The following is a 26910-nucleotide window of genomic DNA, read 5'->3' on the forward strand; positions in this document are numbered from 1 at the left end:
TCCATTACACTAAGATTTCACTGCATAGAAGTGATTGGATCTGGTAAACATTTTCACTTCACAAAAATTGTCATTTTAATGATGTTCATTGTGATGGAATTCCCAACATTCTGCAAACATGGCCGCCCCTGTTCTCCTCCTGTTGCTTCAAGGGATGACCGGGAAGTTAGGGTGTCTTTGTCCAAGTCAGATGGAAGCTCTAATCCTGTTTCAAACCCGAATCCTCCCAGCATCCTCACACATGCTCTGCTCTGCCTTCATCTGCACTGGCCTCTCCCTAGGAGGATGATCTCTGGGCAGTGCTAACTCAGAAGGGGGCAGGGTTGAGCCATAGGTGGGGGAGGGATGCTGACACATCCAGCCTGTTACCCCTGTGTTCTTCTGATTACAAAGTTAAGATGTGTTCACTGTTGAAAACTGAGAAAAATACAGAAAAACAAGAATTCCAATAAATAACCTTGAATCCTGCCTCTCCAAGAGAACTAATGTTAATATGTTAACCTGCCACTTCTTTTCCCTCATATACTTAGACATTTTTAAGTAGGGATATTTTTCATACTATTTTATAATGATTTTTCTTCTCCAAGCTAAAAAGATATAAACACATTCCAAGGACGTTAAACACTCTTCCAAAACACTTTTTCATAGATAAATACCATTTCATCATATACATACATCATAATTTTGATGGTACTAAGATGAATTGAGAACATTCCTGCTATTCAATGTTTAGATGAGAACCTTTCTGCTATTCAATGTTTAGATGGCTCTGTAGCCTTTGAATAATAGTTTAGTGTTAAAACGTCTCTCAACAACCACTCTAAGTGCTTCCTAGATGGATCATCTTATTCGGTGAACAAACTAGCTTAGTGTCGCTGTTATGGAGGCCTCTGGGTACTCACAAGAGGCCTGCCACTCCGAATCTTCTTTCCAGCTCTTATAAATCTGCTTGGTTCTCTCTTCATCGATTTGTTTTACTTCTTCATCTTGTGTTTTCTTCACAGATTCTTTCTTCTGTTTAAAAACCCAAAAACAAACACTGGTGAGGGATTCTGGCAGTTTCCTGCAGTGAGGCAGGCACTAGGCATGGTATGGGCACAAAAATGGGCATATAGATGAATGGAAGAGAATAGAAAGCTCGAAAATGAAAACACAACCTTACAAAATCTATGGAATGCAGCAAAAGCAGTTCTAAGAGGGAAGTTCATAGCACTACAGGCCTTCCTCAAGAAACAAGAAAAATCTCAAATAAATAACCTAACCTACCACCTAAAAGAATTAGAAAAAGAAGGACAAACAAAATCCAAAGTCAACAGAAAGAAGGAAATAATAAAGATCAGAGAGTAGATAAATAAAATAGAGCTCAAAAAAAAAAAAATAGAAAAGATCAACAAAACCAAGAGCTGGTTTTTTTGAAAAGATAAACAAAATTAACAAACCTCTAGCCAGGTTCACCAAGAAGAAAAGAGAGAGTACCCAAATAAACAAAATAAGAAATGAAAGAGGAGAAATAATAACTGATACCACAGAAATATAAAAAAATCATAAGAGAATACTATGAACAATTATATGCCAACAAGTTGAACAACCTAGAAGAAACAGACACGTTTCTAGAAAACATGCAGCCCACCAAAGCTGTCAGGAAGAAACAGCTAATTTGAACAGACCGATCACTAGAAGTGAAATAGAATCTGTAATTTAAAAAAGAACTCACTGCAAACAAAAGTCCAGGACCAAATGGCTTCACTGGGGAATTCTACCAAACATACAAAGAAGAACTTATACTGATCCTTCTCAAACTCTTCCAAAAGACTGAGGAAGAGGGAACACTCCTAAATTCATTCTATGAAGCCACCATCACCCTGCTGCCAAAACCAAAGACACTACAAAAAAAGAAATTTACAGGCCAATATCTTTGATGAATACAGCTGCAAAACTCCTCAACAAAATATTTGCACACTGAATCCAACAACACATAAAAAGGATCCAATACCATGATCAAGTTGGATTCATTCCAGGGTCACAAGGATGGCTCAACATATGCAAATCAATCAATGTGATACACCACATCAACAAAAGAAAAGACAAAAACCACATGATTATCTCAATAGATGCCAAAAAAGCACGTGACAGAATTCAACATCCATTCACGATAGAAACTCTCATCAATATGGGTATAAAGGGAACATATCTCAACATAATGAAAGCTATTTACAACAAACCCACAGTCAACATCATAGTCAATGGTGAAAAGCTGAAAGACTTCCCAAAGGAACGAGACAAGGATGCCCACTCTTACCACTTCTATTCAACATAGTATTGGAAGTCCTAGCCACAACAACCAGACAAGAAAAATAATTAAAATGCACCCAAGCTGGAAGGGAAGAGGTAAAACTGCCACTATTTGCAGGTGACATGATACTCTATATAGAGAACCCTAAAGTCAAACACAAAAACTACTAGAACTAATAAATGAATTCAGCAAGATAGCAGGATACAAGATTAATACACAGAAACCTGTTGCACTTCTTTACACTAACAAGGAAATTTAAACATGATTTTAAAATCACGTCAAAACAAAAACAAAAACCTAGGAATAAACTTAACCAAGGAGGTAAACGACCTATACACCGAGAACTATAAAACATTTTTAAAGGAAACTGAAAATGATTCAAAGAAATGGAAAAATATCCTATGTTCTTGGATTGGAAGAATAAATATTGTTAAAATGGCCATACTACCCCAAGCAATCTACAGATTTAATGTGATCCCTATCAAGACACCCAGGACATTTTTCCCAGAACTAGAACAAATAATCCTAAAATTTATATGGAACTACAAAAGACCCAGAATTGCCAAAGCAATCCTGAGGAAAAAGAACAAAGCTGGAAGCAAAAATCTTCCCAGACTTCAGACTATACTACAAAGCTACAGTAATCAAAACTGCATGGTAATGGCACAAAAACAGACATAAAGATCAATGGAACAGAACAGAGAGCCCAGAAATAAACCCTCGCACCTATGGTCAATTAATCTATGACAAAGGAGGCGAGACTGTACAATGGAGAAAAGACACCTTCTTCAACAAGTGGTGTTGGGGAAAGCTGGACAGCTGCATGTAGATCAATGAAATTAGAACACTCCCTCAAACCATACACAAAAATAAACTCAGAATGGCTTAAAGACCTACATATAAAACACAACACCATAAAACTCCTAGAAGAGAACATAGGCAAAACATTCTCTGACATAAACCGTACCAATGTTTTCTTAGGTCAGTCTCCCAAGGCAAAAGAAATAAAAGCAAAATATAAACAAATGGGACCTAACCAAATATATAAGCTTTTGCACAGTAAAGGAAACCATCAACAAAATGAAAAAACAACCTATGGAATGGGAGAAAATATTTGCAAATAAGGCAAACAACAAGGGGTTAATATTCAAAATATACAGACAGCTCATAGAACTCAATATCAAAAAAAGAAACAACCCAATCAAAAAAGGAGCAGAAAACCTAAACAGACTTTTTCTAAAGAAGACATACAGATGGTCAACAGGCACATGAAAAGATGCTCAACTTCACTAACTATTAGAGAAATGCAAATCAACCAAAATGAGCTATCACCTCACACCAGTCAGAATGGCCATCATCAAAAAGTCTACAAATAATAAATGCTAAACAGGGTATGGAGAAAAGGGAACCCTCTTACACTGTTGGTGGGAATGTAAATTGGTGCATCTACTATGGAGAATAGTATGGACGTTCCTTAAAAAACTAAAAATAGAGCTACCATATGATCCAGCAATCCCACTCCTGGGCATATATCTGGAGAAAACTCTAATTCAAAAAGATACATGCACCCGAATGGTCATAGCAACATGATTTAAAATAGCCAAGACATGGAAACAACCCAAGTGCCCACCAACAGACGACTGGCTTAAGAATATGTGATATTTATACACAGTGGAATATTACTCAGCCATAAAAAAGAATGAAATATTGCCATTTGCAGCAACATGGATAGACCTAGAGATTATCATAATTAGTGAAGTAAGTCCGACAGAGATAGACAAATATTATATGATATCACATATATGTGGAATCTAAAAAGTAATACAAATAAATCTATATACAAAATAGAAACAGGCTCACAGACATAGAAAGCATATTTATGGTTACCAAACGGGAGAGGGAGCGAGGGAGGGAGGAACAAATTAGGAGTATAGGATTAACAGATATAAACTGCTATATATAAAATAAACAACAAGGATTTACTGTATAGCACAGAGAATTATACTCAATATCTTATAATAATGTATAATGAATGGAATGTAATCTGAAAAAAAATAACTTAATCACTTTGTTCTACACCTGAAACTAACACAATATTGTAAATCAACTGTACTTCAATAAAGAAAAGAAAAAATAAAATATACAAAAATATCTTTTAAAAGCATCCTTTTTGAGAAGGAAAAATATAGAATAAGAAACATGAGTCTTCCTTAAAAAAGGAATTTTTTATTGAAGTATAGTGGACTTACAATATTATTTACTGTGGTAAAATACATATAACATAAAATTACCATTTTAACGTTTTTAAAAATTGTGGTAAAATATACATAACACTAAGTTTACCATCTTAACCATTTTGACATGTACGGTTCTGTAGCCTTAAGTACACTTAAGGGAATTTGTTTTTAACCAAAGAGAAAACTAACACACCAAATCACTTAAAAATTCCTTTGTTTCTTTGAGGACAACCTTCTGAGTGTTCATGAGAAAAATGAATTTACAACTTGGTGCGGCAAGAAAAAGACTCGTCAGCTGAGTCATGAAACAGGCTGAGGGGCAGGAAAGACTGGCCGTGCTTTGCTCTGCACCACAGAAATCATGGTTTTTTTCTTTTGTGTTTTCCTATAGAAAGATAAAGACTTTCTTGTGGTTAAATTATTGCACCACAAGTAAAATATGTACCTCGATGCTGTGAAACTGTTTTCAATCACCATTAAATCACAGTTAACACAGAAGATGGTGATAATTCGTATTATGCACTTCACCTCAGATGCAACGAAACTTTTGTGGTTTGACTGTTTTCACTTTTTTTCTTACATTCTTTTCCTGCCCAGAGCTAAGCCCCCTTCTTTAGTCAATATTATAAAAACCAAAGAACAGCTTTTGGTGTTTGAAATGACTTAAAATTTGCCATTGCCTTATTGAAGCTGTTGGCAAGCCTGAAATACATCAAAAGTGCTGGTAGAAATTTCTAAGCTCAAACAGAAAAAAATTCAAAGGGAGCTTTGTTTGTCTTCCACACACATATTTTTAAATGATTTTAAATAATTAGAAAAATATAGCTACAATATTAAACTATGCTATCATAGCATACTGTTATGCTAAGGATACTGTTGCTTAGGAAAAGCAAGAAGTTTACAAAGTGAGTCTACTTAAAGAAATATATTAAGTAAATAATAATTCGGGCGGTACTTGGTTGCTGAGGTGATACGCCAGTGTCTGAGAGAGCTGTGTTTAGTAAGTCTCACTCCTTTTTCATCCACAGTGTCATTATGTATGGGCACAGTGAGAAAGGAGACAAAATTAATGTTTCACGGAGTAATAGCAGATGAGAGCTGACCCTGGCCGCTGTTTCTATTCAAAGCAGCTAGAACACTCAAGAACCTGTCCCGAGTTTCTCTAAGGATTCCTCCAGAAAATTTACTTTTAGAAAAGTCTTTACAAGTTGATCTTTACTTTCTCTGTTTAGAAAACCATCATTTCTTCTTTAGAAGTGTTCTGCTGAAGCACACAGGTGCAGGATGAAGGCCAGGGAGTGGAGGGGCAGCAGGGCTGAGCCTGGACGCTGGTCCAGATGCCCAGGGGCCGGGGTGTGGAGCCAGAGATGGGCAGATGGAGCTGTCAAAGGTCCCTGACACAAAGCCACTCGTCCCGGGCTGCTGACGCAAATATTCCCACCAGCTCCCTCATCAGCCCCTCACTCTGTCTCATTACTGACTTCTGTGTCGTTCCTCCACCGTGTCCAAGAGCTCTTGCCTCTGTGCCCTCCTACGTGCTGTTCCCTCTGCCTGGAACATACTTCCCCAGCCATCCCCATCACCCCGCCCTCATTCTTCAGGTCTCTGCTCCAATGTCAACTTCTCTGGCCACCTCTATAAAAACCAACTCCCACCCTCCCTGCGTTCCTCAGCTCCATTATACTGCGTGATTTTCCTGCAGAGCTCTTAGGCCCTGACTTCACACACAGATGTATCATCTGTCTCCGCATCAGGAGTATAAGCTTTCCGAGGGCAGGGACTTTATCTGTTTCGTTCACTGTGTCTCTAGTGCCCACAGCAGAGCCTGGCACGCAGGAGGAACTCAACATAGGTCGTCTGAACGAACACGCAGAACTTCTGTCCTTTCTTCCTCACCTGCCCTCAGTTAAAATGACATAATGTAATCAGGGCAGTGTCACTGGGGAGTTCTTTTAGGGACTATTGCTGCTGTTTTAGAAAGAGGCATGTGTTACATCAGCGTCTGCGCACCAGACCCACAGCTCCAGACCTCCCCATGACTGAAGCCTCAAACGTGCGAGCTCTCCAGCTCACACGTGGCCCTGCAGAGGAGTCCGGGCCTGGGTCACCACCCAAGGGAACCGGCCCCAGCCGCCTCCTCACAGCCTCCATCCCAGCCTGTGGGCCCCAGAACCTTCATTTTACAGCCTCATCTCTCGCTCCACTTTTTCAGACCATCTGTGGGCCAAACCCTACAGGGTTTCTTTCCAGTCTCTGCCTCAGTTATCCTGAGCCGCATATATGGTAACAAGGCAGTAGGACGGAGGGAGCAGAGAGGTGTCTGTCTGGATGGACCCGGAGACCTGAGCGCCTGGAGGCCCTGCGGGCACCGTGGGCACAATGACCCAAGCAGCTGCTCAGCGCAAAGGGACAGGCTCGAGAAAGAGTGAACACCTAGGGAACCTAATGTGAATTCACGATTTCCGCCCAGTTTCATGCTTCGTCTCTCTCTCTCTGAAATCAGTCTCCCCAGCGTTTGCCTCTGTCCAGGACGCTATCTGGCGTCAGATCTTCAGGGAGGAGTCCGATATGCCCTGACGAGCAGATACGTCCTGGCACAACCTTTCCATGATACTCAGGACTCTGCAGAAAAACAGGTAAAGATGAACAGCTGTGCTCACAAGCTTTTCAAAGACAGAGTTCACAGTGTGCTGCTTAATTTCATTTCTGCATGAGGCTAATAAAACAATTTGTGAAACGTTAGTGGAAAGGGCTCTGCACTTAGCCCCTGAGACGGAAGGTAAGTCTTTTACCTGGTGAAATCCATATTCCTTCATACGACTGATAGAATCTGCCAACATCTGGTGAACATTTCTTGAGGAACTGGAGGGCAACTAAAAATTAAATGAAACACATTTTTATGCCATTTAGAGCTGCAGTGCAATTCCAGAAGATACTCTGTTAATGCTTCCCTCATGTCAATGTTCCCAAATGCTGCCCGCCCCAACTGGATCCACCCCTTTCCCACCAGCAAGTGAGCTCCTGAGCCCGCACTCAGTAGGGTTAGAGATGAATCACTGCCCAGCAGCCAGGAGCTGGTGGTTTGCTCATGTCTTGCTCACAGCTGGCCCCAAGGTCCCTGGGATGACTTTAAGACATCAACACTACTCCTTAATTTCAATTCCCTTCTTTCTCTCTTAATCCCTGCTCTACCCCATCCTGTGTTTTAGGTCAGACCAGAGAAATGCCTTAGTTTCGGCCACTTAACTGCATTCACCTCTCTCCCCTTCTAGGGCTGGAGGCATACCTGGAACACCCAGTGCCTGGGAGCCCTGCCCACCCTCCCTGCCCGCTCACATCCCCCTCTCCCCCTGCTTCCCCCACTTCCCAGTTCCGGAGCTAGGCTTCTGCTGCTCTAGACGCATTTCCTAGGAGCCAGCTCCTGCCAATGGGGTTCCCAGTTCTGCTGCCTGGATTCCCTGGGACCATCCTTGTGGGCCACCTGCCAACCCCTCTGGCTCTGTGACTGAGCTGGCACAGCACACGGGGCGCCTCGTAAGACCAGGGCAGTTACACCGGCCCCCGTCACCCGGTTCCTGGCCTGAGTGCAGTCTGGGCCAAGGCCAGCATGGCAGCCATGTGACCTGTGTGGCCGGTATTAGCCACCCTCAACCCATGGTACCACGACTCATGAGCCTTGTGCCTGAGGACTCCTTCCTGGATCCTGGCATAGATGAGGAATTGCCTGCAAAGTTTCAGCCAAAGGTCGGTACCAAGATTCAGTGTGGAGCACAGGGGGTACTTTAGGGTCACTTCTATGCCATAAAACGAACCAGCATGGCTACCTCAATCCTGCCCCTGCAGTTCGGTGCCCATGTGGATAATTACCTCCAAAATAATGCAGGTGATAACTGGTATTGGCCACTTCTATCCGGGCCCTTAAAACCTCCTTCACATGTGTCTCCAGGCCATTTCCCCCTTCTCTGGGCTGGAATGGTGACAGCAGTCATGCTACTAGAAAAACAGCACAGCCTCCAAAGCCTGAGTCCCTGAATGGCTGTGTAGAGCTGAGCCTTCCTGGACCAGAACACCCATCCTGGACGTTACAAGGGAGAAAGATGCACCTCCATGATGTTTTGACCATTGCCTGTTTGGTCTATTCTGTCTTAGCTGATAAAGCTGGCCATCGCTGGCGGCCCTGGACTCCAGCTCTCCGCTGAGGTCACTTACTGATCACGGGAGTACAGTCGATGCTGATTTCCCTGATGGCTGAGGGTCACTGGAGCCTGTCCTGCCCAGGCTCTGCATCAGCGCCTTAGTAACTATCATCTTCACTGCCCACAACATCGCTGAAGGAGGGGCAACATAACGCCCATCCTCAGGTGAAGGAACTGAATCTCAGAGGAGTTGTGCAGCTTTCTGGGATCACACAGCCAGCCTATGCCAAAGTTCATGCTTTTTCCACTATATCAATATTGTCATGATAGGGAAATGAGTTGCAGGTCAAAAGATTTCTTATACCTATTACTTGGCAAAGTAATGAATCCTATAGATTTCACAATTGCTACTTGCCATATTCTGTCTCATCTTTTCCTTATTCTGATATTATAAAAGGATATGTAGCTGCCCTGCATCTAAAGCAGAATAGGACGATAACCAGTTCCTCTACTCTGAACAGATGAGAACTCTTCCAACAGCTTTTGAATAAGTCTGTCTGTTCAAAAGTCCGAGATGGCTTTGAAGGGCTCAGGCTTGTGGTCTCTGAATACATTGCCACTATAAGAACTGTGAACTTTAAAAACAGGCTCACTCTCCCTTCCCTCAATGATATAAGATCTGTGGGGCATCATTTGGCAAAAAGGATGTTTCTTCTGTGCTGAAAATTAGGAGGCAGGTGACTGCGCTCCACTGCTACCTCCTCAGGTGCTGTAGACAGTGCTGCAGCCCCCGCTTCTCCACTCATGTGTTTCAGAGGGACCTGGGCTTCTGCCACTAGCAGAGCTTTGGACCAAGGTTTCATCAGCAGCACCTCCACCACGATCAGCTCCTGAACAAACTCTTAGCTGTTTCCTGAATTAGCGTCAGGCTAATAGATATCTGACGTTGCTCTTCTAAGTCATATATCCCAAAGTGTGGTCTATTTTGTCAAGCATTTCCCCCCATCACTTGCCAATTACCGTCCTCTGCTTGGACATAACACCTTCAACACACTGTACAAGTTATTCTTTGTCCCTTATAAGTATTCCTTCAATGGAACTATTGATCTCATGTATACACACAAAAGTGTTTTCTCACCACTTGCTTTTTAAGAAATTACAATCTGGATTTTTTCCATCATCATCATGTGCCCTTTCTCACTAGCACTTTCAACATGCTCACTGCTTCTTCAATTGTCAGATATTACAGGGTCATCAATATTTTTAAAAGAGCTCGGGCTTCCCTGGTGGCGCAGTGGTTGAGAATCTGCCTGCTAATGCAGGGGACACGGGTTCGAGCCCTGGCCTGGGAAGATCCCACATGCCGCAGAGCGGCTGGGCCCGTGAGCCACAACTGCTGAGCCTGCGCGTCTGGAGCCTGTGCTCCGCAACGAGAGAGGCCCGCGCATCGCGATGAAGAGTGGCCCCCGCTTGCCACAACTGGAGAAAGCCCTCGCACAGAAACGAAGACCCAACACAGCCAAAATCAATCAATCAATCAATCAATCAAACATACGCATCTGATTCAAGATCCTCATTAAAAAAAAAAAAAAAAAAAAAAAAAGAGCTCAAATCTAAGCACAGATGCAGGAACAAGACAATTTTCAGGACTTGGTGCCGGGGACTGAAGGGACCTCTGTGACCGTCAGCACCGCCTACCGGCGCCACTCAGAGTTGACGGCCTTTCCTTGTCTGAAGGTTTAGGTTTTGTTTCTGGTACATCAAAGCTCACAAGTTGGTTCTTGAGTAGATAAGATTTAGCATAAACAACTGATTAATTTAACAACCACCCCAGAGATCAGTACTTCTATTCAAATCCTTCCATGTGTCTAAAACATATTGTCAACTCTAAAACTATTCACACGTACTGAGAACCACATTTATAAAAATTCTCATTTTAAGGGTGAGCGAAGATTCGCTCTTATTCCAAAATGTTAAAATAATATGAAGAAGTTAATCAAGACTTGCGTAGAGCAGTTCATTCAGATACACTTACGTGCTTACGAATCCACAAAGCACACCATGTACAATGCAATAGACTGAAAGCAGTGTGAGCCAGACCTCCTCTACTAAAAAACAGCCAGATCCATGGCTCAAAAGTGATGATTCACGATGTCAGTACCAGAAGGAGACAGCCTCAGGAATAGCACTCTGAGCGTCCCCAGCTCAAGGATGAAGAGGCGTCCTGAAGAGGGCGCCGGGCCCTCTCTGAAGATTCCGTATGACGCTGGGTTCCAGGGAATAGACTCTAGCTATTCCAATTTGCAACACAAGGAAGGTTGGAAAACTACCCACCTCCCTGCATAATTTTTTCTTACAAAGAACTTTCAAGTCCATGCATCATTTGACCTTCATATCAACACCATAAGGGTATCAAAGCAGGTATTATCCCTTTACCAAAAAGGTAAGGCGACCTGTTCATAGGTAGGAAAGCAGGGGCTGAAACCCTTGCCCTGCTCCTTCTGTGGGGTGTCCCGGAGAGAACATCTGTCTGCTCTCGTGCACAGAAGCCACGGCAGTCCCCTCCCACCTGCTGCATTACAGAGACTTCTGCAGCTGCTGAAGCCCTATGGGCAGAGTTAAAGCTATTGTATCTTCTTCATATTTGTTTTATTTAAAAACAAAAACTGCCATGGAATATTTATGCAAAAGCTCCAAAAAAACAGAGAGAAAACTTGGAAGCCAATGACATCACAAGCTAGTGGACTTCCTGCGGACACCAAGTCAGAATGGTCCTCTCCAATCAGTGTGGACCAAGGAGACCTGCGAGTGGAGCCCCTCCACAATGACCAAAGGATTTTATAAGTATATATAAATTACCATTAAACTTAGAAGTATGGCCATTCAAATCTATATAAGCAATGGGTAAACAAAAGACGCTGCCAGCAACATCAATATTATATGGTTACAAACTGTACTTCCTCCAGAGACTATGTGTCATATGAGAATTATTCTAATTATATTCACTTTTTAAACTGGTTTGACAAATGGTTCATTCTGGCTTTCAACCTAATATTCACTCTGTTTAACAGTAGGACTATACAATCAAACAAACGTCAAGAGCCTTTGGAATAAACAAGAAAGCTCCAGTGAACAGAACATTTTTAGCGCTTATATTTTAATGGTGAAGAAGAAAATGATGAATTAAGGCAGGGGTCCCCAAACCGCAGGTTGCAGACCGCTAACGGTCCCTGGCCTGTTAGGAGCTGGGCCGCACAGCAGGAGGTGAGCGGCGGGCGAGTGAGCGAAGCTTCATTTGCCGCTCCCCATCGCTCCCCATTGCTCACGTTACCGCCTGACCCATCCCCCATCCACCCCGCATCCGTGGAAAATTGTCTTCCACGAAACTGGTCCCTGGTGCCAAAAAGGTTGGGGACCGCTGAATTAAGGGGCTAAAATCAAGAGTTTACATTTGAAAACAAAGTGCTAGGTTAAGTATTGGCTCATCCTGATCTTACACCTCTTAAATCCATGGTCTTCCTTAACAGACTAATGGTCAGAGTAGTAACCTCTGTGAGGGCAAAGATCACGTCAGCTTAACTAATTCACGATACCTGGAGCCTCGGCAAAGAGAACAGCGACTGGGCACTTAGTAGGGCCTCAATAAGTATTTGGTGAATGAATGAACACGTTATGTATTCACGAACACGTTCTCAATCATTAAAAGATATTCAGTCTAGTTTTAATACCAATAAGAGAGACTTAATTCAAATTCTCCAAAAATCGATGGCCTGTCCCCGCACTTTGCTAACCAGGTCGCTGGAATAATCAGATTCCTATTTCTATTCTCAACCATTTTAAGTGAAAAGGGAATTTCCCAGTGATGACTATAATAGTAAGCTTTTGAGCATACTGGGATTTAGCATTTTTTTTTCTTTCTTTCTGAAATAGTGAGAGAGGCAGAATAATGAAACTGTGCTCTGATAAAGTGACAAAGAATAATAATATAGAGAAAGTGGAGATACTTTCCTAAAGCCAACTAGACTAACAGGATGAAAAAGGGACATTCAATTTTACTGCTGAAAATATGCTGTGTGGTCCCTGTGGAGAGATTTTACTGAAACATGAATTAGGACAACGGAGACCTTAGGGAATCTTTTCCCCATTTCTCTAACATTGTTCCTAGCAAAATCTATGCGCAAAGACTACTGGAGAGTCCGCCTTGGAAATACAGTGGACTCTAGTATCATGTGTAATTTTACGGCACCTCTTTAAATAATGCATTAGTCTTTAGCACCTGAGTTTATTCTGAGCAGAGCAGAGCATGGAACTGTCATGCTGCATGAAGGTCTGTCTGCCGGCAACGCACCTCACCCACGACTCCTCCAAGCGATGTGCAAACAGCAGAACTGGGCAGTAACATCCTCAGGAAATGCAATAATCAGAACTAATAAGGGTTGTTAGGGCAAAGTGTTTCAGATATGAAAGAGTTTCAGAGGCTGCTCTTACAATTTCACCAGGGAGATACCTGATAGATGATCCATGAAGGAGAAAAGGAAGACAGCAAGAGAAATAAAGTAATTGTTAAATATAAAGTTTAAGGATATTATAAATATTTATATATTTATTATATTTACATAGCTGTAATATATATAAATATAAAGTATAAGAATATAAAGTATAAGGATAGTAACAAAGGATTGTTAGGAGAGTAGTCAAAGAGTCTTAAAAACATGGTTGATTTGGGAAGTCTTGACGTAACATAAAATAGGAGCCTAACAATAAATAATAATAGAAAATAGTATTTACATATATATTTTACTCACATCCAACCTAGTGATTTGTAGCTACTGTAACCTCCGTTTTTCAGACCAGGAAACGGAGCCCCAGAAAGGTCAGCAAGGCCCCACAGGGTTCCATATTTTTCTTCCCAGCATGCTACTCCAGTGAGTCGGATAAATGAATCATCACCAACATCACGTGCATCACACAACATGAAGTTGTGGTACCAACTTTGTAATGTACAACTCTCAACACCAGAACTGTTTTTCTCTTTTGTAATTCACTTTATATGAAGCCTTTAATATAACATACTACTTTTAAAACTCCAACAGCTTAAAAGGCTTTTAAGGGCTTACGATTCTGTGATTCTATCTTATATAAAATTTTATTCTACAAACTACCATGAAATTCTATTACAGTTACACAAAAACTATTTGGGTAATTGTGTAACTCTCTGATTACGGCTCTTCTCTTGAATTAATACAATGAGCACGGTTAATTCCTCGTCTGTTTTTACCTGGTATACACGATACTTTAATCTCTCACAAAAATAATACTGAAATGCTTCCTTCATGTATACTAGGAGGGAATATACATCAAGAGAAACGGTTACTGGTTTGGGATTATCTCTCTTTTTTCTTCACATTCAACTCAACCCTCAAAATTCCACTTGCATTTCAAGAATACATTTCCCCTTCTGTTTGCAGTGGTTTCCTCATTATTAGTGTGACCCCTACTCCCTCTGAGGTACTGGCAACATGTCTGTCTGCAGACAAGAGCCAGCCGTCCTGCGACGGCTCCACCAGGCCCTGGCACAGGGCGTCTACCCCTCGGTGCGGGGCAGGGTTCTCCACCCGCCTACTCTCCTAGGTTAAGTCACCTAAGGAGCTGTGCTCTAATACTACTTTTCACTCTTAATAGAAAGCCTGTGCCACACAGAACCCCAAACTGTGGTTGCTATGTAGAAGCACCTTGAGATGAATAAGGGTCCAAAAGTTGCAATCAAGCATATTCTTTTCCATTCTCTTCAAGTGGTCTGATCTCAGTATCTTCCTTCTGAATCTCTCCTTTATGAAGGCAAACAATCAAAATCCAGTTTTAGAGAACTGCTGGCTTCTGAGTAGATAGCAAGCTTAATAACTTCAGTTTGGAAAGGATGAAGGAGGTAAGGAAGAAGGAAAACCTAAGTGGAAGCCTTTCATTGTGTCTGAAAATCATTATCCAGGTGCCCCTTCACTGTTCTCTACTGAAGGGAACATAATGCTATGAGTTAGAATAACACCTAAAAACACAACTGAACACTACCACAGTTTCAATGTCAACTTTATGATTAAAATGCACATTTTAGTGGCATGTTTTTGTTATCAGTTATAGTGAAATGACAGATGTAAAAGCAGGTGCCAGAGCCTTGGGGCAGTGTGGGAGGTGTGTGTGTGTGTGCACGTGCATGGTAGAGGTGGAGAGGTGAGAGGTCTCATCTCTAGCTCCATTTGGTTAAAGAAGATACTATGTATGACAGGGAAGACTCTTGCTCAAGGGTTTTTAATCTGCTAGCTTCAAGGTCTTTTTTGGGTTTTTTTTAATGCTTTGAATTCCAAATATTTGCGTTCTAATTTTTTTTTAATCTCCTGGTTTGCAATGTGGTCCACTTTGAAGGCCATTTCTGTTAAAAACAAGTAATTCTCTGGAAATAAAAATCTAAAAGTGAGCAGATAGTTTTATCCAAGGTCCCCTTCGGGGCAAGGACAGTCAGTCTACTGATGAATGAGTCCCCAGCCTACAAATCACCTGACACAGAGCCACACAAGGGCTTCTCTTTTAATTAGCATCCCACCCACCACCCTCAAACCTGTTATTTTCCCTCCCGAATTCTCCTGCAGGAAGGGGTTAAACACTGACTGCTTTGGGAGGGCTGTCCACACCAAGGGTCCCTAAGGATCTCTGCTCAGCAGAGAGGTACCCCTAGTTCTTACCCAGACTCCCCCAGGGAGGGGTGCCTGCTCACACAGTGCCTCTCCTGTCCTCTTCTCTGGCTCTTATTAACTCCTCATCAGACTTGTCTCTGCCTGGGAATGGCCTCTGCTTCCCAACCTGCATGTCTCAGAACATGGCTGGGTGACAGCTAAATTCTCATATTTACCATCACCTCCCATTCAGGGACAAGCTCCCAGCAACACTGAGTGTTTGCTGTGATCCACTGAGAACCAGAACACTCTCACTAGATATTAAGCAAAACATCATTTCTGAGTTTCCCAAGTGCTACCACTGCTGCCAAAGACAAGGAAAGGGCAGGTATTTTGTAGAGGGCAACAGCTTCCAGAAAAGAAGCCATGCAGGCAGCTCTAATCTAGGGATCATTTCTGTCTCCTCAGATTGCACCAGCCACTCAGCCTCCCTCTGCCTCTACCTCCTCATCTGAAAAATGAGAAGGACCAAGCCTGGGCTCAGGGTGATAATAGCATCTCAGAACTGAAGGACTTCAGGGGCAATTCTTGCTGTTTCCATCAGATGATATCAGGCAAGCAACCTCATTAATTTTTTTCAGCTTCGTTTGTAAAGAAACAACGTGGCTAATTTAACCCCTATTTTATAGAGGGAACTGATTCCTGTAGGATGTGGCCACAGGTCACAGAGCTGCTTCTAAGGATGGAAACCTCCATTCCCAGACTAGAGGTATTCTGTGTCAGCTGCACTGTTTCAAGGTATCTGGTACTTAATTGGGCAGTCTTACTTTTGGTTATCCATTTGTTAAAATGAAAATTTTAAGTTAACATAAATATATTCTTAAGAAATATTTTGTAAAGATTATCCTCAGTGTGTAAAAAGATGCTGAGACTGGACCCCAAGTTTTCCAAACCCTGAGGCAGGCATCAAATAACTCTTCTCAAATCCCCCAGGTTTGCTTCTTGTGGATCTAAGGGTTAAGCAGAAATTCTCTACCCTTAGAATTGGGACAAATCTTTCACTGTTCTAGAAAAGATCTCCTTGGATGAAGCCATCTGCCAATGAAGATATAAAATAAATCATTGTTACATTGGTATAAAATAATCCAAATGCAAACCTAAAGATTGGGCTGTTTACTGTTCTGGTTCCATGGAGGGAAGGGTACAGGTCTCTACAATTTTTTATATGTGAGAAGATTAAGTAGACCCAGGTGGGTCAAGAGGTATAGTTTCCAATCTGGGGGTGGAGGGCTGTGGTGAAAAGCTGAGGATAGGCTAGCCAGTTGACTAAGGAGGACGTAGTATGTACTTTATTTTCGGAAATGGGGCTGGGTTAACCTCGGCCCTGTACTGCTGGGCTTGGACCTCACACCCCTGCCTAATTCCTGCTTGGATGTGAAAGTCCAGCCCTGGTGATGTGATTTTTCCGGTGAAACTGCATGGAAACCCTTCTTAACAGCCATAAAGACATGAGAAAATATTCGCCTTCAGGGCACACAGGCATGGGTGCTGTTTAGGATCACCGGCATTTAGAGCTGGAAGGCTAGGAGGAGCCATCTCAGCAAATAGATTCCATCTCGAGCGCTCGCTCCCGGGACTGAGCACAGAGGCGTCTGTGGACAGGACGCGAGGGCGCATGTACCCTGGGTTGGGGGAAGGAGAGCTGCGATCCATTAGTGATGTCTGCCCAGGTGTACGTGCGTAAGAGGTCTTAAGCTTTGTGTCTACGTACCTTTCAAAAGCCTCTCATTTTATAGATAAGAAAAAACGAAATCCTGCAGACACAGAGTGAGAATGAAAGCCCAGTTCTTCTGACTACGTTTACCATGCTTGCTCTCATTATGTTACCACAGAGCAAAAACCTACCATAAGTCCACAATCCCTTATTAACAATTCTGAAATCCAACAAGCTCTGAACGTACATAACTCATATTGAGGGGAAAACCTGACTTGGACTAACGTGAGATCATTTACAGTATTTACAGTAACTGATTGCAAAGTGTAACCAAACCCTGCTGGGGACACTATATATTATACAGTATATACACAGCATTTCTTTTATAAAATCTGAAACAATCTGAAATCTGAAACACATCTGGCCCAGGGGTTTGGATAAGAGAGGGCAGGCCAGTGGTACTGAGTCCACCGCCTACAGGGTGTGGCAGGTAGAGTAGCCCCGAAATGTCTACACCCTCATCCCCCGGAACTTGTGTCTGTGTTATGTTACACAGGAAGTTTGCAGGTATTCATTATAAGCTACAGACCTTAAAACAGGGAGACTTTCCTGGATTGTTCTATTGGCCTCAACTAATCACATGAGCTCTTAAAAGCAGAGAAATTTCTCCAGCAGGAGTCCGAGAGATGCAGCAGAAGGTCAAGTCTAGAAACTTAGCATCTCTCTAAATTCTAAGCAGGAGAGAGACTCCACCCGCCTTTGCGGGAGGGGCCACACTGGCAGCACGAGAAGGCAGGCAGGCAGCCCCAGGACTGTTCCCAGGCTGATAGGGCTCGCGGTGGCTCATTCGCCAACGACCTGAATAAGCATGGAAGCGATTCTTTCCCGAAGCTTCCAGATAAGATCCCTTCTCAGCCAACACCTCGATTTCTGCCTCGTGAGAACGGAAGACCCAGCCAAGCCATGTCAGATTTCTGACCTGGGGGCTGTGAGATAACAAGTGGGTATTAAGTTCACAGTAATTTGCTACGGCAGCAACACAAAACTAAACAGGACAAGCCTGATTCCTCCCCCATGATACAGCGTCTAGACACCCTCCCAAAGCGCCTTCCTTCCCCGCAAACCACCCAAGCCCTGCCCGGGTCAGGCCGCTCCCTCCCTGGACCCGCTCAAGATGCTTTCACTCACTTTCCACTGACACCCTGCTGGCCCCCAGGCCTCCCCCGGCCAGCCCCGCCCTCCCTGGCCAGCTCCGCCCTCCCCACCAGGAACTTGACTCTGTCCTGCCTCACTGGGTGCAGTGCTTTCCAGGGGGTGTCCCTTCTTTCTCCCAAGTCCTGAGACACCGAGACCCAGTCGGGTGCCTCCCTTATGGCCCCGTAACACCTATCACTACACGTATGGAGACCCTGACGAGCCTTAGCTCACGGAAGGACCGATTCACCTCAGTCGGCCTCACCAGGCAGGGTGCTCGCAGGGCAGGCCGGGTGTAGGACACTGTCACGCAGACCAGGCAAGGCTTCGCGTGTGTCTGGTTAAAATAACCCCTTGGAGTTGTAGTGGGATTTGCAGTTTTCCAAGCATTTCCAAATATATTATCTCATGTAATTTTTACAAAATAAACCATGAGATAAAACAAGGCAGGTATTTTTAATTCCCAGTTTTTACAGGTGAGAAGACAGAGGCTCCAAAAGGTTCTGAGGTTTGTCCGCTAGCCCACGTGAGAAACCCTGCCTCACAGACTCAGTGCTGCCACGCGCAGGGCAAACGCCACTCTGAGAATCTGGCCGAGGCAGCAGCAGGGCCACATTGCGAGCTCTGCGGACACTGCCGTGGATCTGCCCTGGCAGGTGTCCAGGCAGTTAGATCTCATTGCGTCTGTTTCTCCGCTCTCCTCTTTCTCTTTCTCATGTTTTCTTACAGAAAAAAGTCTACTGTTTAATTTGAAAGCCAACAACATCTGGGTCTAAAGCACTCCTGCTTTGGGGGCACAAAAGCAAAACCTCTCTTGCCAGCAGTGTGATGGTGACGATGCAGCCGTGATAGCTTTCCCGGGGTAGGGGCAGACGAGATGGCCCAGCTCTGCCTCTAACACAGGCTCTGCACAAGCCGCTGCCCTTGCTTCCTCCCCTCGGAGAACAGACCCCGTTTCACGTCTCCGACGGCTGCTGTGAGGATGGAGTAAGACAGTGCATCTAAGTCATTTGGCAACTGTCCAGGGATGCCTGCACGTGAAGTGTCAAATTCCTCCCCCTCGCCGCGATCACCCAGTTACCCGCACGAAAGCAAATCTGCCTTTTCACCAAAGAATATCCCAGGCTCCTGGCTATGCTCTTAGGATGTGCTGTTTTCTCCTCTTGAAGCTGGCCTTGGCATTCTTTTAAGCTGATTTCATCTTATTCAAAATATTAGCGGGTAAAGAGGGAGGATAATGAAGGAAGAACTGTGGGATTGGCCCCCAAGTCCTACACAGGCCCAAAGGGGTCCCTGACTACATGTTCTCCTCCATTCACAAGATAATCAGAGCAGAGCTGAAAAGACACTGGCTGATACAAATGCAGAAACCCAGTGCACTCTTACACCCCAGTTAAATCATTAACTAGAAGCACCACCTCCTATGAGTGACTGACTCTTACACAAGAGCTTCCACGGTGCTGAAGGTACATCAGCATTTGGGTTGAATTTAACTTTTATCTCTTCTTCATAGCCCTTCAGAGGTTTTAGATCAGACCAGTAAGGAGTGCTTTCAGATTCAGGTCTGGAGAACTTTCTGAGCATATGGAGCACATTTTCTGGTGATGATCTGTCATGTGGCAATTCATTACAAGTCCAACAAGACCATTTTATTTTAGTAAATCTATAGCTGATTTTCCTTGAATACTTTTTATAATTCTGGAAAATTGATGGCTCTTTAAATCCTCCCATGGTTATTCAGATAAGCATTATGACCACTAACATCAATAAAAATGGCTTGATGATTTTTCCTTTTATAATAAACTTTAGGCCTTGTGTAGACAATGCAATTTTAAAGACATGACAATATCCTTCTAGATACTATGGTTAAATTATGGCCGACACACGGTAATCTTTACAGCGCAAGCCCGGATTGCATTTGGAAACATGCAATGGGTGACTTCCAAAACTCCTGCCTCGGTTTCTCACTAGAGTTCTTCTCCAAGGAGCAGATCTGGAGAAGACAATGAATCTGTTTTAAGTACATCAAAGTTATGATGGGAGTGGAAGTTCAAGTAGATATACAAAAATGAGGACTTTCTGAGATATGGGGGGCAAATCAATCTCTCTTTGGGCATTAGTTTGTTCATCTGTACAAAAGAAATCATCACTTGCATTGTGTTGTAAAATGAACTAAATCCATGAGGAAAAGCTTTGTGGACGCTAAGTCAAATTGTGTGTGTTTTATTCTTTTGTATGAAATCAACTTACATCTCCACCTGGAGGAGCATGAGAAGTCCTTGATGTTTCTAAACCAGACTCATCGTCTTTAAAACCAGCAACTCCTCCAGCCATTTGTTCCTGTTTATGCTGATGACACACCCACACTCCCAGGCATCCAAGCTTGGAAACCTGGGCTGTGCTAGAAACCTCACTCCCCTGCCCACTGGGATGCCTGATCAGTTCCTTTCAAAATATGAATCTGCTTAGGCCAGCCCCTTGCTCAAAAATCACTGACAATTTCCAGCTGTTCTTGCACAAAGGGTCAGAACATGTATGTCGCCCCCAAGACCCTGTCCTGTCTGGCCTTGCCCAGCCCCTCACTCTGTCATTCCCTCTGCATTCCAGCCACACAGCCCTGCCCAACTGTCCCTTTGCTGGAACCTCCAGCCCCAGGCAGCCTCTGTGGTCACCTCCAGCTCTGAGTCCCCTGCAAAGCCATTATGCACGCCCCGGTAATGCTCACGTCCTGGGGTGAGCGAGGCACAGAAACATACCCCAGTCCTGGAGCACTGCCATCGTTTGAAGTGACATTTTATGTGAAGTCTTTCCCTGCTTCCTCAACTACGAAATTCATGACAGCAGTGATTCTATTTTCACTCCTGCATTGTCATCTCAAGCCTAGTACATAATGGGTACTTGTTCATTGCATGAGTAAATCAATCAATCTTGGGATCTTCTCCTCAATGTACCTCCCACTTAACAGCCTCCAAGAGGTAAAGAGCACACACAGCGTTATACAGCCAGAGACCAAATGGAAGCCACACAGCTGCAAATCCCCTGTTAGTTCTCAGGGTAATTAAATTGTTGGCAGAAGAAATACTTCACCATATAGTTTCATTCTTCTTCCAAACCATAATCCAAGCCGCAAATTACATTTGAGCTTTTTAAACCACCTGACCTAAGAGAATTCAGCCTAGTTCTGAGTATAGAAGGCTGTTGTGTTGAGGCAACAGCTGTTCCACAATCCCAGGCAGAATCTACGAAGCCAAGAGACACTGATGCTTTGTCCTCAACAAAAGGGGAGACCCATTAGGACAAATCTAGGACCCGGAGGTGCCAGTGTTACAGGCAGGCCCAGCAAACCACTGCCCGAGCGCCAGACCCCGCCCCAACCATCCTGGTGAGTAAAGTGGCCACAGCCTGTGCACACCTGCGACAGAGGCCACAGGGCCCAGAAGCTCCATGGTCCACCATCTGGCCCTTCAAGAACGAGTCTGCCGAGCCATTATAGAAGGCACATAACATGGAAAAATAACCCTGGAAATGTCTTAAAATGCACAATTTTATATCTAGAGTTATTTCCTCACACCTTCTCCCGTGGAAAAGGGTGCCTTATATTCTTTGTGAAAAAGCAGGTGAGCCAAACCCCCGAATCTCCCAACAAGGAATAACAGCAGGGCCTTCAAGCTGGGAGGGGTTTTTCCCAGAAAAGCCAGTTTAGGATCCTGACGCTCAGTGGCCCCAATACCTTCATCTCCCCCGTTATGAAATTCCGCACATTTACAGACAGGAAAGACTCACGGGTGTTTTCTCCTCTTCGAGGGGTGAAGCTGGCCCACGGCCGCGCCCGTGTCCCCCCTCTTCTGCCGCCTTCTCACATACGCTCCGAGGCTCCCGGTCACCTGGTGCCCGCACATCGGAGGAGTGTGACTTTGGTTTCAAGCTGCTGGTGAATTCTCTGGACTGAGTTTTTCTGAAGAGAAACAAATGTGGAATTATCAAAAACAGTCTTCAACAAAGACAGCTTTCCCAAAGTAGAGGTCTGCATTCAAATTACGTGGAAACCAGTAATGGGTACCATTTACTGAGCGCTGATGGTAGGCTGAGCCCTTTGCTAGGTATTTAAAGACATTAACTTAATCCTCATAACAACCCTGCGAGGAAGGCGCTGTTATCCTTGCTTTGCTGTAAGAGGCTCAGAATAATGGTATCACTCATCCAAGGCCACGCAGCTGCCAGGACTGGAGCCCAGGTCTGCCCGGCTCTTGGTTCAGAAGCTGAACAGCCAGAGCACACAGCCCTCGTGTCATCAGCAGCAAAGAGTCCCTTTCTCTCCGTGTGCCCACTTACGGTTGTGAAGTCACAGGACTGCGGCACGGAAGAGAGGCCCACGTGTCTGTTCCTGTTTCCCCGCTCGCAGGGGGCTGCCAACACTTCGCAGAGGCCACCCTGGCACCCAGCACAGGGGACCCATCCCCTGCCTCACTGCTCCCACCCAAGTTACCTTCCTGTCTCTGCAGTTGATTATGTCACTTCCTCATTCACCACCTCCTCACTGTCACAGAATAAGGTCCAAACTCCTAAACCTGGCCTTCCAGGCACTTCAGAGCACGGCCCCCCTCTCCCCTGTGCACCCCAAACAGGCAGAAGGACTCACCATCACCCAAAGCGCCATACATGCTCCATCGAGCGGTCTTGATGACCCCTCTGCCTGCATTGTCCTGCCTGACCTTCTGTAGCTGGAAAACTACTTACCTTTCAAGGTTCACCGCCGCGGATCAGGATGATGGGCTCGGGGAACCCTCTGCTTGGCCTTAGTCACAGCGCGCACCACAGCCTGTGTGTCTGCCTGTCTCTCCTCCTGGACCGCAAGCTCCTGGTCCGTCCCTGAGCTCCCAGCACCCAGCACAGACAAGCACCCTCGGGCCCGCTTCCTCGGGGGCCCCCGGAGCCTGAAGCCCGAGGGGTCCCCGCGTCTCACCCCCTCCCACAGCTGCACTGTTCCAGCGCGAGGCTAGGGAAGCCCGGGGTCACCGGGGAACCACCTCCAGGCCCAAGTGGGAAAGCGAAACAGCCGACATGGTGGCGCTGTGAAAATGAAGGGAGTCGCCGGAAGTCTGAAGGAACTTTCCAGAAACTGGGAGTCACCGTGCGCCCTCAGGTCCCACCCGGCCCCCCACAGGGTCTGACAGCGAGGGGGCTCGCGGCCCCGTTGTGTGGCGCCTGGCCAGTCCCTCACGGCCCTGCGGGTTCATACCTGAGCTCCCGCACCTCCTGCTCCGGCTTCAGCCGTGCCCCTTGGGCGAGGATCTCATCACAGAGCGCGTTGTAGGGTTTATCGAGGTGGTGCTCACCCATCACCCACACCCAGACTTCCTCGTCGGCTCCCAGCTTCCAATGAACCGATTTGCCGTTGTCTGCAGGCAACACAGAATTTGGATGAACACGTATCTTCAGCCATGGGTTAGGATGTTTTCCATCATTAAAGTATTTAAAAGTCAGATGAGGCAAAGCCCGTCCAACCTGCTCAGAATGAGCAGCATTCCCAGGGCGGTGGCCGTGGGCTGCGGTACGTCTGTTTGAAAATATGATGAATGTGGTGCCCCTTTTCTAAGTGAAGACGCGAGATGGGAAGAAAGCAGGCATTGTCTGCATTACCTTTAGGGTAACAAAGCAGCATCAGACACCAGAACATCCACAGCCTAAGAATCTCCCTGTAACCCGGCTGCTCCAGGGCTTGGGGTGTCCACTGCATTTCTAGGTTTCATTGCTGAGTACAAGGCAAACACCTGAGAGTCAGACCGGCTTTAGTCTAAATCCTAGCCCTGCCTCTTAGCTGTGTGACTTGGACAAATTATTTAATCTCCCTAAGCCTCAATTTCCCTATCTGCAAAATGGGAATACTAACATCTACTCAGGAGGATGGCTGTGGGGAGGCGGCGACAGCCGTGCAGGCAGGTCCCCAGGTGTCTGACGCACGACACACGACACATGACGGACTCTCAGGAGAGGCTGGCGCCACCGTCCCTCTGTGCCGTCGACCGACGGACGCGCCAGCTCAGAGACTCGGGCCAGCCCGTGAGAGATGACACGCCGAAGCGTGAGACGCGGGGAAGCCACGTGAGTAACCGTGTTTACGCCTGCTCCCAGCAGGGGTCGTGTTACATTCTCTCTGGTTCCTGCTCCTCAGAGGCGGCCACACAGGTCATGTTCCCTGAAACCTGGGACGGTGGACCACTCCCAGGAGAGGGGCTGGGCAGTCCTAAACCTGAAGGCCCCAGAGGGGACTCACCGGGGCTGTCATGGTCCACGGCTGGTCAAGATGCCTGGGCCTGAGGACCCACACTAGCCAGTGGTGTTGAGTGTGTGACACGGGCAGCTGCTGGCACGCAGGCCGGGCCGTGGCCATGTCACAGGAAGTAGAGGACGGTTTCCGATGAAAGCATCTCTGTCCAACGTGCTGTGGACTCACGTCCTGCTGTTGCCTCAGGACACATTAAAAAAGCAGCTGCTCGGGGCCAGGCTTGCTCTTTCTTTGGGCACCTTCCACCTTCCTCAGGGCCACAGAGGTGTTCTGGGGACTGTGCTCTGAAGAGGATATTTTGGGGGGCAGGGTCACAGTCTTCACCACAACAGGAGCCAAACGTTCTGTGCTCACAGGTGGAGCAGGTGTGAGGGAGGCTCAGTCCCAGGTGAGCCCTGGGGGCTGGGGGGCCGGGGGAGGCCCAGCCAGCTCTGGCTCTTTTGAGGAAATGCCCGCTGGTTCATTAACCGTGGAAAGCTGGCAGACCTCACAGACCCCCTTTATTACCTCTCTAGGGCAGCTAAGAATATTTTCACTATGCCCACCTCTCAACCTTCACCTAAGTAACCGTCTAACCGACAGTTTTGGCAGCAGGAGGAAGGTGGCCGCAGAGGAGAGAGGCCAAGAGCCAGGGGACGCAGGAGGGGACCAGAGGTCCCCGCTGCCCTGCTCAGGACAGCGACACACGCTTTCCCGGAGCCGTGTCCCCCTGACACAGTGGGCGTGGCGGGGGACGGGCGGGGGCATGACTCTCGGGGGGAGGGCCCTGCTCTGGGGGGACCGAAATCCCAGAGACCCTGTGAGAACACAGGAGGGCCTCAGAAAGGAAAGGGAGGGGCAGCAAAGGAGAGGACAGAGTGCTGACGCCCCTAAAGGAGGGGAGGTGAAGGTAAAGAGGCAGAGGCTTTGGGGCAGGAGAAAGGGAATCAGACAGGACGTGTCAGATTTAGCGGCCCTGACAGGGGTCTCCGCTCTGAAGACACTGGGGCCCTCCAGGGGGCCCACACAGCTCCCTGAACCCAGGGAGGGGGAGTCATTCCAGTAAAGTGAGCGTCGGCCTGGTGCCCTCTGCTTCGTACCAAGACAGGGGGGCTAGCAGGGCCTCTGTGTAGCTCCTTCCACAAAATCCTGCTGCGTTCTTAACGCTGGCAGGATGCAGAGCTGGGTGCTGCGGAGATGTGGGGTGAAACATCCTCCTGCACGTCACCCAGAGCCTGGGAGAGAAAGAGCAGGGTGGTAGGTCACTGACTTAATGAACTTCACTGCGAATCTGCTATGTGCCAGGCGCTGAGGTAGACACGCGTGAACACTTACAAACAAGACAGACCAGCCCCTCCTTCTAGCTGGGGGAGGCAGGTGCTGACCAGCTAGTTACCTAGAAAAGTAGCAGTAACTGGGGAGGGGTGTTGAAGTGCTGCGGGATGTGTGGAGGGCCGGGGGCATACACCATAACCATGAGAGATTTAAGTCCATCGAGGAGTCAGAGGATGGAGGATGTTTCGGAAGGACAGGGAAGAAATAAGAAGTTCTTTGTGTTCAGTTTGGGAGGACGGATATGGAATCTGGACAGAGAACAGGGGTGGGTTTGGTGCTGGACACAAGGAACAGCATGACCAAGATCAGAGAAGGGAATCAACATGGGGCCACGGGGAACAAGGGTCTCCGCCAGAGCCGACCGGCTTTAGAAGCCACCTGGCCGTGGGCTGAGGCTCACGCAGGGGGAGCAGGTGGCCGCCTGGCACAGGCCCCAGACACCAGGCTGAAGGGTTTAAATTTCGGCCCTGTGTTGCATAAAGCCAGAAAGTGGTACTAGAATCCCAGTGCTTCTACCAACTCTTTACGTGACCACGTATACATCACAATGTTTCTCCGAGCCGGAGTTCCCTCTTTGATAAAACAGAGGTAATGAGTCTGAACTCACAGGCCTGTCACATGACAAGTGCTCAAAAAGCATTAGCTCCATGTTCTTGGTCTGAGTGACCAACCAAGAGTCCACACCTGTAAGACATGTCACCATGAAACTCCTAGAAGAGAACATAGGCAAAACCTCCACTGACATAAATCGTACCAATGTTTTCTTAGGTCAGTCTCCCAAGGCAAAAGAAATAAAAGCAAAAAATAAACAAATGGGACCTAACCAAACGTATAAGTTTTTGCACAGTAAAGGAAACCATCAACAAAATGAAAAAACAACCTATAGAAAGGGAGAAAATATTTGCAAATGAGGCAAACAACAAGGGGTTAATATTCAAAATATACAGACAGCTCATAGAACTCAATATCAAAAAAATAAACAACCCAATCAAAAAAGGAGCAGAAAACCTAAACAGATGTTTTTCTAAAGAAGACATACAGATGGTCAACAGGCACATGAAAAGATGCTCA

The 26910-nt window shown here is 45.8% G+C and overlaps 1 protein-coding gene across 4 annotated transcripts in view; it reads right to left on the minus strand.

The window, feature by feature from the left end:
• The window catches only part of SH2D4A (SH2 domain containing 4A), a 71953-nt gene that overhangs the window by 26974 nt on the left and 18069 nt on the right, over window positions 1-26910 (minus strand). For 3 of the 4 annotated variants that reach the window (XM_057537087.1, XM_057537086.1, XM_057537089.1), the window contains 4 exons: window positions 23479-23638; window positions 22023-22194; window positions 7323-7403; window positions 903-1014 (listed from right to left, as the gene is read on the minus strand). In XM_057537087.1, coding sequence (XP_057393070.1) covers window positions 903-1014; window positions 7323-7403; window positions 22023-22194; window positions 23479-23579 — 466 coding nt within the window. In that variant the 5' untranslated portion in view covers window positions 23580-23638. Of the gene's footprint in view, window positions 1-902; window positions 1015-7322; window positions 7404-22022; window positions 22195-23478; window positions 23639-24513; window positions 24528-26910 lie in introns of those variants that run through there. The other variant, XM_057537088.1, reaches the window with a different exon arrangement.

Source organism: Balaenoptera acutorostrata, chromosome 21 (genome assembly GCF_949987535.1).
Source record: "Balaenoptera acutorostrata chromosome 21, mBalAcu1.1, whole genome shotgun sequence".
Lineage (NCBI taxonomy): Eukaryota > Metazoa > Chordata > Mammalia > Artiodactyla > Balaenopteridae > Balaenoptera > Balaenoptera acutorostrata.